This window comes from Taeniopygia guttata, chromosome 3 (assembly GCF_048771995.1).
Source record: "Taeniopygia guttata chromosome 3, bTaeGut7.mat, whole genome shotgun sequence".
NCBI classification, from domain to species: Eukaryota; Metazoa; Chordata; class Aves; order Passeriformes; family Estrildidae; genus Taeniopygia; species Taeniopygia guttata.
The window spans coordinates 95885890-95899899 of NC_133027.1; the positions used below are offsets into that span (position 1 = coordinate 95885890).

Here is a 14010-nt window from a genome sequence, read left to right on the forward strand (position 1 = left end):
AATGAGTCTGTATTACAAGTGGGCTGTTATTTTCTAGTTAATTATAATTAAAATTAGAGGATTCACTATTTCAAGGAGACACATTGAGTCATTTATCTAGTTCTCAAGTTATTCATTCTTTGCATTCCAGTGTATGAAAAAAATCTTAAAATTGATTAAAGGTGAGCTTTAAAAAAAGAAGTCCAAAGAAAAACAGATGGTCCTTTCTTCCTGGAACTGTAGCTTTGGCTTGATGAATTGTGTGCAGTAAAGTTTTCAAAAAGAGATATTACGTTTCAGTAATCTCAATTTCAGAAACATTCTTGCAGCATTTCAGTACATCTTGCCAAAGCTGGCGTCTCCAGGGAGCACTACTCTGCTCTTGGCTTTTGCTGCAGTTTCTCATCTGACATCATCAGAAGCTACTGACACATTCTGCAGTATCAGTTTTCAAGGAGAATTTCTAATGGCATTGACAGCTTCCTGCATGGTCTGACATGATAGGACTTCTCTACAGTACTTGTAATAAATAGGAGCAATTAATAGTCTCATCTATTCTCAATTAATTAGGAGTAGTTTGGGAAGTGATACAGATTATGCTGCAGTCATGTTCAGAATGTGCTATGGAACACATACTGTTCCAGTAGGTACCAAGGAACATACAAGGTAGTGTGGGATAATCAGATGATGACTAGGAGATGGTTTTAATTCTTTTCTTAACAGTTTCATTTGTGGAAGTCTTCTTGTGATAACCAGTAAGACTTCACTGGAAATAGGTATGTGTTTTATGATGGACAATCTGGTTGTGTTAAATTAGTTTACAGTAATATTTGAATTTTAATGATTAAATGTGCCTCAACATGTATGTGAAAAATAAATTGAAATTTGGGGTTAATTTGAGCACTATCAGATAAATTTATGGAAAAGTGAGAGAGGGTAACCAGAGGGACTAATGTCAGAGCATGGCTACCACATGAGATAATATTAATTCTAGTTTTGCTTAGTGCAGATGGAAAAGATACATACCATCATAATTCAGTGTACAAATGTAAAGTGTGCAGGTGTTGCAGGCACCATTGATGGACATACCTTGGAGACTTCCCTGTTCTGAAAAGGTCACTAAGGCTGCTAAAGGAGGGAATTATAGTTGAAGCAGACTGGACAGGAACAGGTAAGGAAAGGACAAGATGACAAAGGAAAAAGAGGAGAATAAGCAAAGCTGACAAGCCTGGAGTTGTTAGGAGCAGAGATAACTGAGTAACTCTGTCCAGATCTTCATCTCTGGATTCAAGTTATTCTATGGCTACCATTGCTCTCAGAGAAGATTGCAAGATATAGGAGCTTTTTAGTCGTTGTTTTTCACTCATCTGTTCACTCACATGTCGTAGCTCACAAAGGCTCAAGTTAAATGCCAGGGGGGAAAAAAAAGGACGTTTGCTCTGTTTCAGCACTGGGCTCAGCCCCACCAATCTCCTGCTACACGTCAGTTGATCCATTATAGCTGTCCAAGTGTGCGAGCCTCGCCTGAAGCAAGCTCAAAGTAATTTGAGTCATCTTGTTTTTCAATGAAGCAGGGCAAAACAACTCAAATTATCCTGCCTTTGCCACAGGCTAAGAGCATACACACCGACAGCTATGATGGATCAGCTACCATGAAGTAAAATATTGTTGTCATTAAGCCTAGAAAATTTTAACACTTAACTCAATTGGAGTGCAGCTGAAGCAGTGCACTGTGGAGGATCTGTACACATTTGTATTGGCATAGAAGTGTTTGTGCTGCCACAACTACTTCCATAGGTAGGGATGGAAATGCTTCAGCATGAAGCTTCTTTGCTCAGTCAAAAGCAAATCTATAGGTGGATTTACATTAAATTTCTTACCAATAGATCTTATTATTTAAAAAAAATTAAATCTGTAACCTACTGAATTTTCTAGTATAGTTCCTGTGTCAAGTATCTTACACTAAAATAGTCTGAGAGTTTTGAGTAGCTGCAATGTTTTGTCTTCTAGCAATTCAATTATGAGCTGCCAGACTTAATTACCAGAGAGTTGTTAACCCAGGTGAATTTGAAAGTAGAAGTTGAAAAGCATACTCTCTAATGGCAAGCACAATTGTTATTCTACCAGCTATTCCTGGTGAAGACTCTCTTGAAGAAATTTTAAGTGTGAATGAAAGATTATTACTTTGCAGCAGAAATGCAGCTTAAGTTGGCTGTAACCTTATATGCCTTTTTTTTTTTCTTTTGTAGGGAAGAAAAGCTTAGGGGCCTGTTTCCCAGCTTGTCTCATCCAGGAAAGGCATAATAGGTTTCTCCCACCCCTGTCAAGGAAAAAAAAAATCCCACAAGCAATGCCAACAAGCCTGTGTTCCATTAAACTTTCCTTATCCTTTCCATCTAATAAGGACTCCATTTGTTCTCTACCCGTTTCCCTCTCCAAAATGCACATCAAAAGTGTGAGATCAGATGGTAACTTCTTTCATTTTCCCCATATTACAAACAGTAAGTGATAGAGGGAGAGGTTGTTTTGTCCAAGCTTACAGAACAAACGAGAGCAGAATTAGATTGGCATATTTTCCTGACTTGCATTCCTGTGCTGTTATCAGTGGGTTATGCAGCATCTGTACAGCTCAGCTCTTCAGGCTGTGTTCCTTTCATGGTCTCCCATGGAGAAGATGAAGCATCTGAAGAGGATGCAGGCCTCTGGAAGAGGTACTTTGTTGTAGAATCTCTCCCAGTTCCTGACTGGCAGTTCAGATTACACATCCATGGAGACTCTCACGCTGTTTGGTAGAGCCTGCTTGTTCTTCCTCACAGTCTCCCAACTGGAGGTTGTTTTCTGCATGTCTTTGGAGATTTTGGAGTGACATAGGGCTTTTCTCCAGATATGTACTGGACAAGACTCATCTTTTTTAACACTTAGGTTTTCATGTGCTGTTTCACTGTATTGATGTATTTTTAAAATGCATCAGGAGAAGCTACTTTACAGCCATCCCAGAGCCTTTGCTTTAGTTTGCTTTACTTTTGAGTGATGTTATGTTCTGTTATCTTATTCTGATTTTACATGGTGCATCAAATCAAATAAAATTGAAAATAAAATTTAAGATGCATACTGTAACCAGAGGTTTAATAATCCATAATGACATTTATAGCATTTTGTAAGTAGCACTAATATAATGGTAGAGTTAATAATCTAATTGTCCATATTCTATAAAAATGGCATAATTTAGGAAATTAAATGAAATTTTGAATATGAAGTGTCCAAATAATATCCTTCAGAACTGCAATTAAGGCACTGAATATAGAAAGAATACTTTCCAAGAAGATAGTATATCTCTGGGTGCTTTATATACACACATATCTTGCTGCTGCTGTAATGAGTTTTTCCCACATATTTTCACATCTCTGTGTGTGTTCCTTGGCTGAGAGATACCAATTCTTCAATGGAATATTCTTTCTAGAAGGTTCCAAAGTTATATTTTATATTTTCCATGGCCACTGTATCTGACTAGCTTGTTGACAACATTGTTCTTGCCCTGACAAGGAAATCTTGTGCTGCAAACCTTGTTTGAAGAAGTTTCTAATTGTGTTCTCACTAAACAGTAAGCTAAAGCAGGGCTTTGTACTGGCACATCCTATATTCTTCCACATGACAATGAAGCAGAGCACAGGAAATGAAAAAAGTTTTAAGACTTGAATGTGACTTAAATGAACATAAAATTTGTCATAATTTGGTACTGAAATAAATGCATGAGAACTATGGGGAAGTCAAAGATAAAACTAATTAATCAGAGCAAGACCAGAATATTTTTGGGTTTTTTCAGTGACCTTGAAAATCTGTGTTTTTAACATTGCTGTTTGTTAATTGTTTTAGTAGGGAAAAAAAGGTTGGTTAGGCTCACATACATTGGAAGAAATGGTATTCTGTAGAATGCATGGTAGACTACATAGGGATATATATATATATGTATGTATATATATATGAAAGATATAATCTGAACATATATAATCTGATATATATCTGAATATATATATCTCTGAAATATATAACCTTAACTGGAAATTACCATAAAAATAAGTTTAAAACAGATGTAGATTAATGTTCAGAGTCTGTTAGTGCAAGGCAATAGCAAAAGCATGGTGGTTTTTAAATGGACACCTCACATATTGAATCAAATTAACAAATAGACTGAATCAGATGATTCACTATAAAAACAGGAGCACTACTGTGAATTTGTATTTGTGAATTTTATCTCTTAGTTTATCTTGTAATTTGCTTAAATAATTCACCCAATCAGATAGTAGTCATTCAATTCATTATACTCCTATTAATTGAATTATTGGAAATGAGCATGGTTAAAGAAAACTTGCCAGGAACAGAAATTGTACTTTATGAGATTGTTTCAAGAATCTTTTCTTTCTTTATTTTTCTAGTTTCTGCTCTCAAACCATTTCATTAAATATAAAAAATAAAATAAATTATTTGCTTTGGGCTTTTAGATATAAAACTACCTAGGAAATAAGAACAACAGCAAAATGCCCAATTCTAATTGAATTTGCAGAAATGTGCATATGAATCTATACTGCTTAAAACTCAATGCTCTATATGCACAGTAACTTTACTCTCTGGCTTCCTGTGTGATCCTCTATCAGCCAGCATCTTTGCAGTACCCACAGATCTTTGAAACAGGGGACATTCACAACTGCATACTTTTGCCTTGTGGTAATTTTATGCAGCAAAACATTGGGAGTAGCAAACTGTTAATGGGCCCAATTATTTGTGCACAGTGGGATCATGAGCTTCCAAGTGATTTCCCTTATTAAGCCTGAATGTCTGGTTCCCTGATGCCTCAAAAGCCCTGATCAGGACCAGACCCCTGTTGAATACAGACACAGTGAATAAGTCTTTTATTTTTGGCCAAGACAGTGCTATGAAGAAACAGTGAGTAATCCAGTTGTAGAAAAGAGACAGGATGAATGGATATAATAGCAAAGCCCATAGTTAGGCCTTTTACCTTCCTACTTGATTCTGTAATTTTGAATCATGTATTGAATTTGTTTGCAGGGGGTGTAGTATTGTTAGTTGTTTTGTTACATTGCTACAGGTAGCATACCATAGATACCATTTTCTTGAGGGGGGTATGTGTGTATGTTTGCTTTCATTATCAGCCATAATATCCCTCTTTGACATGTGAAATTCTGGGGGATATCTAATTTTTGAGGTTGAGTAGATAAAATTGTGATACAAAACCAAACAAAGGCTTTTTTTTTGGGCACAACTCAGCTCTTTCTTGCTTTTGTTCATTGTCACATCCATGTTTGGTATCTGCTTACTTCCAAATTACCTTTGCAATGAAAACAAACTAAGGAAATTTCAGCTTTGAGTGTTGTTTTCTTCTAAAGGATTTTGGGGTGAGGAAGATAGAAGTGCAGGGTCTTAGAATTTAAAAAGCTTTAGATTTGGAGCTAGCATTTTTAATACAATGCTGCAAATTCTCGACCTGCATAAGCTTTAGTTTTCTTTATCCCCAAGGCAGTAAGGAAATTCTGATGTACAGCACATTCTCTATTCCAATTGCAGGCTTTTCTTTTTGTGCAAGCACTTTTTTTTCCCCTGCACAGAATTACATCCTAATAGGATACATATCATTACTGTGTCTGTGTTCCTAGAGATTTTAAGCTGCTTGTTTATTTTTTCAGCTCTGAAATGTTGATTTAAAGGTCAATGTGGCTAGCTATTCTCTCTGGTAGGTTTTTGCACTGCTGTTAGGCAATTTGGAACAAGAGCTGTTCAGTGTGATGCTTTTTGTATGCCTTTCCAAGCAATGCTAGTCATCCAAAATGTCGGCTGCAATAAGAAGATTATTTTAGCAAAGAACTGGATGTGCATTGTTATGGTTTCTTTAGCTTTGCTGTTTCTCTGCTCTGTTTTTGTCATCAATGATTTCTTAAGAACCTGAAAATCCAAAAGCAACTGTTTTCCTCCAGTCAAGTAAATGCTGCCTTTGCTAGTAAAATTCCTCTTGTCCAGGAGCTTTTAGACAATCAGAAATGCTGTGCAAAGAGAGCAAAATACATTTAATTCAGCTGAACAATATGTTGACCTAAACTGAATAGCAAGTCTTACTGCAGGCTGCACATGAGAAGGGACTGTCTTCTGCTGCTTTTTCATAAATATTACTGATTAGCAAAACCTTTCATTCTGCCCATTGATTTACTGAATTTCTCCTGTTTCCCCATGCATTCCTATTTGGCTCCCGCATCATGTCTTGGACTTGTAACATGTTATTTCTGCAGAGCACAATGCAGACACACTGGAATGGAAATGAAAGCAAGAGCTGCTTTTGCTTTGCTCAAAGACAAGCAAAAGTGGGGTTTCCTTACCCACTTGACGCTGGTGGGGTGGTGAGATGCATGAACAGCAGGCACAGTCCCCACTGGTGCATGAGCTAGGGCTTTATAGAAATCAGGAATTCACAGCTTTGTTGCCTGGAGGCCTTGAAGCATGAGCAAATGTGGAAATTTCTCCACAGTCATAGATGGTAAAATAGCTTGGGCCAGTGTGCTGTGCTGGAGTAAGTCAGGAGGAAACCTGGGTCCTTTACTCTTAGTCATCTATCTGTTAGATAATCTCTTCCTTTTTGAACAGTCAGGACTGTTTTATGTAATTACATATACACTTAAAGACAGACACATTCTTCCAGAACACTGGATATTATTTATTGGAAAGGTTAGAAAATCAAACCTGTTGTTTATCTTAAAAACTGGATGCCTCCCAACTCCTTTCCCACTCCTTCTCCCTGACATCATACTGTCATTACATTACTGCTTCTGTTTAATTATTCATAGCCCATATATAACACCACCACTTACAGCAGGAATGGGAAACTACTGCACTCTATCCTCTGTTTTATGCAGTTTAGTCAGGTAAAGTACAAGTCACCAAGCAGCATCTTGGTGCTAAAGGTGTTTGTAATTGGATGCTCACAGTGCTGTTGAAGTATGATAGCTAGAGTGAGTTTATGTGCAAGTTTTTATATAATTTAAAGCCTTATGCTGCATGAAGAAAGGTAGGAGAGAGGATGGGATCTGGCAGCTTTTTCCATATTCCCTTTGTTATGGACCCAAATCACTCCTAAGGAGCTGCTGACCTGGGAAAGTATCAGCAGGCTTCCTTAAGTGAGCATTTATCTTGCTTTTTGCTTTCATTCTTTCAGCCTACAGACTATGCTGCAATGAGAGCACAAGGACTGAATAACTTAGGCCTGATGTGTGATACCACACAATAAAATGGCTTAGCACAGTACAGGTTTCCATATACTGACTCAGGTGTAGTGTCCTGTGTACATAAAACATACAGAAGGTCTGAGCTGAGAGCTAAGAACGATTGGAAAACACTGAAACCACAGTAGAATTTTCATAATCTCTATGCATTTTTCCACTCTGTCCTGTGGAGCATCTGCATTTTCACAGTTATACATGGTATGGTTCAAAGCACCTCTGTTTCTGCTCAGAGGGATTTTGTTCTTTGCATTGTCCATTTTTATGAATTTGATATCAGGTGAAGTAACACAGAATATCTCAAGTTGGAAGGGGCCAATAGGAGCATCAAGTCCAACTCCCTGCTCCTCACAGGACTGCCTTAAGCCAAACCATGATCAGGAGCATCAGTCCAGGTGCTCTTTGAGCTCTGCCAGGTGAGATGCTGTGATGACTTCCCTGGTGACTGACCACTCTTTCAGTGAAGAACCTTTCCCTAATATCCAATCTGAAATTCCCCTGATGCAGCTTTGTGCAGTCTCCACCTATCTTCTAAAGCCACAAAATGCTTGGGCACCATTTGGCATGCAAAGATGTCCTCTTTATATAACACTAGTGTGGAAATGAAGCCCTGATTAGCTCAATTTCAAATACTAGTGTGGCACCATTTTTGTGGCATACATTGTAACAGTAGATGATTACATGCCAAAAGATAGCATAGTTAAGTTGCATCAGTTATTTTAAAGTTACTGTAAAATGTACCTTTTTTTTTCCTGCAGGCAATTTGTTAAGTATGGATAGCCTCTGTTAATAAAGATGTGCTGACACTTCTTGATACTGCAGATGTGGGAATGTAATGGGTGCATAAATGCACATTAAATGTTGTGGTTAAAGTTGAATATCCCTTATAAAGGATTTTTCATAAATATAGTATGCAAATATGAAAAGATTTGCTGAGACTGCATTTCTTTTCTTAAGTCATATAACCACTAGTATTCAGTTATCTGAATATCATTGATTATCTGGATATCTGAGATGCATTAGATCCAGATTGCAGACAGCTTGTTAGTTATTCATGTTCCATTTGTTTAACTGATTTAAAAATTAGAAGTATTTACCCCATGATATAGGTCACAAATCTTTAACAATACAATTAATGTTTCTTACCAATACAGAAGAGATAATGTATCAGGTTAATGTATTGTCCAGGCTGACTGACTTACAAAGTTGATGGAAAAATGAGTGACTTTAATAAGTAGTTTCTAGCATATGGTCTGTATGAGATACTGCTATGAACAGAATATAAAAGAATCCTGTGAAGAGGAGCTGAAATGGAGGGCAAGAATAACATGCTGTAAGTCACCAGCAAAGGCAAAACAGGCTTTGAGAGGCGGTGAGCAAAGAGGAGAATGGACAGCTGTGATGTTTTCTCTTTGATGTGCAGGATCTCTCTGCAGGTTTTCTGATGAGGTACAAGCTTGCCAAGTACACTGGCAAGGCAGTGTCATGCTCTTCTGATCCTTGTTTAGCCAGGGAGCATCTCATAGCTGGAGCCCTGAGTTTTCATCTTGCTGTCGGAGCTAATGGACAGAACTTAGGATATTATGTGATGTGCTGTACACTATATACTTGTGCCAAAAAGAGCCAAGAATACTTACTGAAGATAATGGGGTGTGACCTCTGAGCTGCAGGGTCAGCAGCAGTTGCACTTACTTCACTGCACCTACATTGTCAGTTTGATGGCGGGCTGCAAATCCTTGTGTGCATTAATACAAACAAATAGATATATATAATTTTTATTCTATAATCAAGTGTAAAGAAAAGCTGAAAGTATTTTCTTCTGTGGGTAATGAAAATTATAAGGAGGTATATGTAATAAAGCCCTCAAAGGAACAGATACTTAATGGTTTTAAATGCTTCACCTCAGAGAATCATGGCATTATTTAGGTTGGAAAAGACCTTTAAGATTATCAAGTCTGAGCACATCCCTAAGCACTGCATCCCTAAGCAGCACATATACACAGCTTTTAAATACTCCCAGGGATGGTGACTTAAGAATTTCACTGGATAGATTGTTCCTAGGGCTAGCTTGACAATGCTTTTGGTGAAGAATTTTTTCCTAATATCCAATCTAAACCTAGTGCAACTTAAAGCCATTTCCTCTTGTCCTGGTGCCTATTACTTGGGAGAAGAGATCAACCCCAACCTTGCTACAACCTCGTTTCAGGACAGCATTGACCCTATTCCTGGTCTGGTAACTTGAGTTTTGAGTTTTGAATGCATTTATGCATTCTTTTTTTTTTTTTTACCAATCCAGAAGTCTTTTTACAGTGTAACCAAGTGCTCTTAATCAGAGTTGATGACAGTGGGCAGTAGATTGGGTCTAACATAATTTATAAAATTCTTTGGAATAACAGACACTGTGGAAGTATCAGAGTGAAATGTTGCTGAAGGTGTATTTTTTTTAAACTTTAGGCTGGGCAATGCAGGTTGCAGCCTTTGTTTTCATTCAGAGAAAGTGGGAAGATGACAAGAGCCACTTCGAGAAAATGCTGGATTATTTCTGTGACATTCATGAACCACTACAACTCCTCATCTTTCCAGAGGGAACTGATCTCACAGGTAGGCTGTGTTTGTAATCTTCTCAGGGAATGTTCAACATGGAAATTCTTAGTTGTTTATAGAAAAACTACTAAGACTTTTAGAAAAGTAGTACTTGTTTTAGTTGTTTATAGAAAAGTCTTAGTTGTTTGTAGAAAAAGGAGTAAGACTTGGTTCCCATGGATAGTAGAAATGATAGTAAATGATCGAACAATGTGCTGATTCATGTGAGAGGCACAAATATAGTTGCACTGGGAGACTTTGCAGTCTTCCTGAAATAAGTTACATTGCACAGCATCTAGTGATTGACACTGCTTTTCAGTGGTCAGTGCTGTACATACACTGCATTAGCAAAAGCAGGCTTCAAGACCTGGAATCTATCACTCGCATGCTCCTATTTCCTGAATTTCTGTCACAAAATCATTTCATACCAATGAAAGAGGGATTGAAAAGGTCTCATGGTTCTATATGATTTCTTGCCTAATGTTTTAAGAGGGGAATATGGAGATACTTGTTGCTTAGCCCACACAAGCACTGGAAGCAGTCTGTATCTGCCTCTATAAAGGAAGTATCTCTGTAAAACCAATGTTGAGATTATCATAGGAGTAAATGTAATGAGTTTGACCCTGTAGTATTAATTTTTAATCAAATACCTACCTTAATACAGGTATCTTATGGCATCATTAGGAAGCTGTTAATCAAAGTTGAAGACAACTCAAGTGCCTATAATAGAAAATACTGTATAAATGTTCCGTGGTGGTTTGTGCCTCCAGCATGATGCCTGAATTGATAAACATTATCTTTAAATAGAAAATGAACTGCAGTTAAGATTCTAACTTTTAGCTTATTTAAAAGATTTTTGTTATACTTTTCATTGCAGATATTCTCAAATCATATTTTATTGCAAAGGCATGTCAGTAAGTAGTAGACATGATATAAAAATAACTAGCATATGGTGCTGTTTTTCCTACTGTATTCCAAACATTCTTAAAATGGGTATGTGTGTAGTATTCAGATGCTATCACACTGTAGGGAATTATCATCACTTGATCAGCCTTCCTTGAAGAGGTTAAATTCATTGAACATTCTTGGACTGCTTCATGTGACATCCCTTGTTGAATTGATTATTTTGTATCTAAAGTTAGGAACAAGGATGGAATTTTCTTCACTAAAAGAATGGTGAGGCAGTTGGACAGGGTGCCCAGAGAAGCTGTGGCTGCCCCATCCCTGGAAGTGTTCAAGGCCATCTAGATGGGGCTCTGAACAACCTGGTCTAGTGGGAGGTGTCCCACCTTGCCCGTGGGCAGGGGTTGGAACGAGGTGATCTTTAACATCCCTTCCAACCCAAACCATTTCAAAATTCTCCAAAATTATCACACTTCAACTTTTTTTCTTTGAATTCATGAGGAACTGTTTCGTCCTAGCTCTAAATTGTGAGGTACAATCTTTATCTTACTCATGGAGTCAGAGACACCTCCTCAGAGTACTCACACTCTCTGAACAGGTGTTTCCATCTCAAGATGTCTGAAAGAATTCGATTGTTTGGAATTTATTCCATAAATTATGTATGCCTTCTGACCTCTAGAGGAATCTAATATTTCTGAGAGACAAGAGATTTTTAAAGAATTGAGGAAGCTTTGTAGTGCTTTAAAAGAGATTTGGCTGAGGACTGAGACAGCCACAGTGTGCTAACATTTGTGCTGCAGAGTCCAAAAGGCAGTGGTGAAGATGCTCCCACCTGAATGTAAAGCTCCTTAAGGAAACACAGGGTTTTCTCTGTGCTGTAGTTACTGATATAAATGACTTAGACTAAACTTGGGTATAAGCTGTTGATACGCTCCACTGAGAAGCTCATGTGAACAAGTTTCTTTATTTCATTATTAAAATAACTAATTTAATTTCTGGACACAGGTTGTTGACAGATTTTTTTTTTTTTCCCTTTGGTAAGATAATTCTGTTCTTCTGATTTCTCTTCTTTATACCTGTGTAACATGGTCTCTTTAACTTCACAATGCCCAGTGGAGATGCACTAACTGTGCTGTTCTGCTGAGGCCACCACAGGTGGGTGTGAGCAACGCAGGAGGAAGCAGAACGATGGGAAGGATGGAGTGATTGGTAGGGAAGACAATAGGGCACTGCTGTGCTGGCTTCTGACATGTTAAACTGTCCTGTGTTTACCACTCTTAAATTGCCATCAAGTATTGAATGCCACTTAGATACTACATTTGTGCATAAAAGGATGAATAGAGATGGACAAAACCCTGGGTTTTTTTCTCTGGAAGTAAATAGCTCTCCCTCTCTGATTGTCCTCACAGGAAATATTGCTTAATATACATTTTAAAATACTGTAGGAGACAAGAAAAAAATCCCTTGACAAGCTAATCCTGACCAAGCAGTAAATTTATGCCATATGAGAATGCTAGAACATAATATATGTGCCATTTTGAAGAAATTATTTTCAGAAAATTGTTGCATTATTGACATATTTCAACCTCATGTTCCATCCTTTAGAGTAAGAAATAAATTGGTTTTTTTCTGAACAGTTGCTCAGAATTGTAGGGAACATTTTGCAAAAATAGAGGCAGTGACACTTGTTTTCTGGCCAAATGGTAAAACTGCTAATTACTTCTGAAAACAAAATTCCTCTGGTGCTTAAAATGAAGAGTAACATTCTACATCACTGAAGAGCAAAATTACTATGCAGCTCTGTGCTGCTGTCATTTTTTTATCCTCCCAGTGGCCATGTGACAATGACAGATTTACTCCTCTTTATCATATTTTCAGGTATTTGAGAATGAGATTTCAAAGAAATGTAAAATCAGACTGTATTTATATATGGGCTACTGCCTCAGTTTTAGGTGGTGAAGTACTTTGCTGTGGAAGACACTACATAAATAAATTTTAGAAATAGTAATGTCATGAACCCTAAACATTGTATTTGCAGACTGGATTGCATAGGGGATGAGGTAATAATTATATAATTGTATACTTATTTCTGATAGGTCGGCCATCTTTTCACTCTGGAGTATTTGAAGGTTAAAGCTCAAAGGTATTTTATTATAATTGTTTAAAAAGAAGCCCTCAGCAGGTAAACATGTAGCCAGACTTTCTGAAGCCCTGAAGAAAACAAAGCAACCATGAGTCTCATGCTTCTGGAAAGCTGGAACCCACCATATTGCCTGGTTTTTTTTGTTTTTTTCCTGGTGTTCTTTACAAGATTGTTTGTAGTAATTCTTCAGATAGCAGTAACAGAAAAAAAAAAAAAAAAAAAAAAGAGTTGCTGTGTTGCTCTGTGCCTGGTAAAGCCTCATTTCCTCTGGATTTGTGTGTGCATCCCTGTACGTGGTTGTTTCTCTCCAGCAATGCTCCCTTTTCCCGTGTGTTCCCTTCCGTGTGACGTGTCCTCTGCAAAGCTGCTGCTGCTGTCCCGGCCGGTCCCGCACCCCCCGAGGACTCCGCATGCACACCGACAGCCACGGGGTGCCCTGCGTTCTCCTTACTCACAGCTCTCCTCTCAGAAGCTTGCCTTTACCCAGGCCTTTCTAAAGCTTCTGCTGGGCTGCACTGTCTTTGAATCTCTTGTCCCTGATAAACTGTGTTTGCAGGGGACAATAGCTTCAAAAGTTAAGGGGAACAAACAGGTGGACAGAGTGTGATTGCACAGAGCTTTTTTCCTTGAGGAACAACTAAAAATCAAGTAGGAAATCTTGCTGAAGTTCAGATTTTGGCAGGAGTGATGTGATGTGGGTGACAGAAGGTAACAATGAACTGCAGTTGTGCAAAGAAAACATTGATCAGAAGCACTGAAAGGGGTTATTCTAACATGGAATAGTTTGCAAGTAGCACAAGTAAGAAAAATGGTTTAATTTTTTCTCAAAATATTTACTGTGAGCCAGTAAAGCTTTATCATATCTATGCAAACCTCTAATAGGTAAATGAGGATTTTATTTTTTATCCAATTTGAGAGACTTTTGGAGTGCTCATTTACTCTTTCACTATCTGGCACTATTATATTTGAGAATACTTGAAGTCATAGAAGAACATAATATGTTTTTATCAGTGCGTTTTTATCACAAGTGAAATTAAAGGAAAAGGTAGTACTTGATATCAAATTTCAGCTCGCAAACTAAAAATACCATTTTACTAAAAAAAAAAATTGAATTTGTTCATT

General features: G+C 37.6%; 1 protein-coding gene across 10 annotated transcripts in view; it reads left to right on the top strand.

Moving 5' to 3' along the window:
* LCLAT1 (lysocardiolipin acyltransferase 1) overlaps positions 1 to 14010 on the top strand; it is a 111263-nt gene that overhangs the window by 42239 nt on the left and 55014 nt on the right. For 9 of the 10 annotated variants that reach the window (XM_072927444.1, XM_072927449.1, XM_072927446.1 and 6 more), the window contains one exon: positions 9714 to 9860. The exons of the other annotated variant lie outside the window; for it this stretch is intronic. In XM_072927444.1, coding sequence (XP_072783545.1) covers positions 9714 to 9860 — 147 coding nt within the window. The remainder of the gene's footprint in view (positions 1 to 9713; positions 9861 to 14010) is intronic. 10 annotated transcript variants of the gene reach the window in all.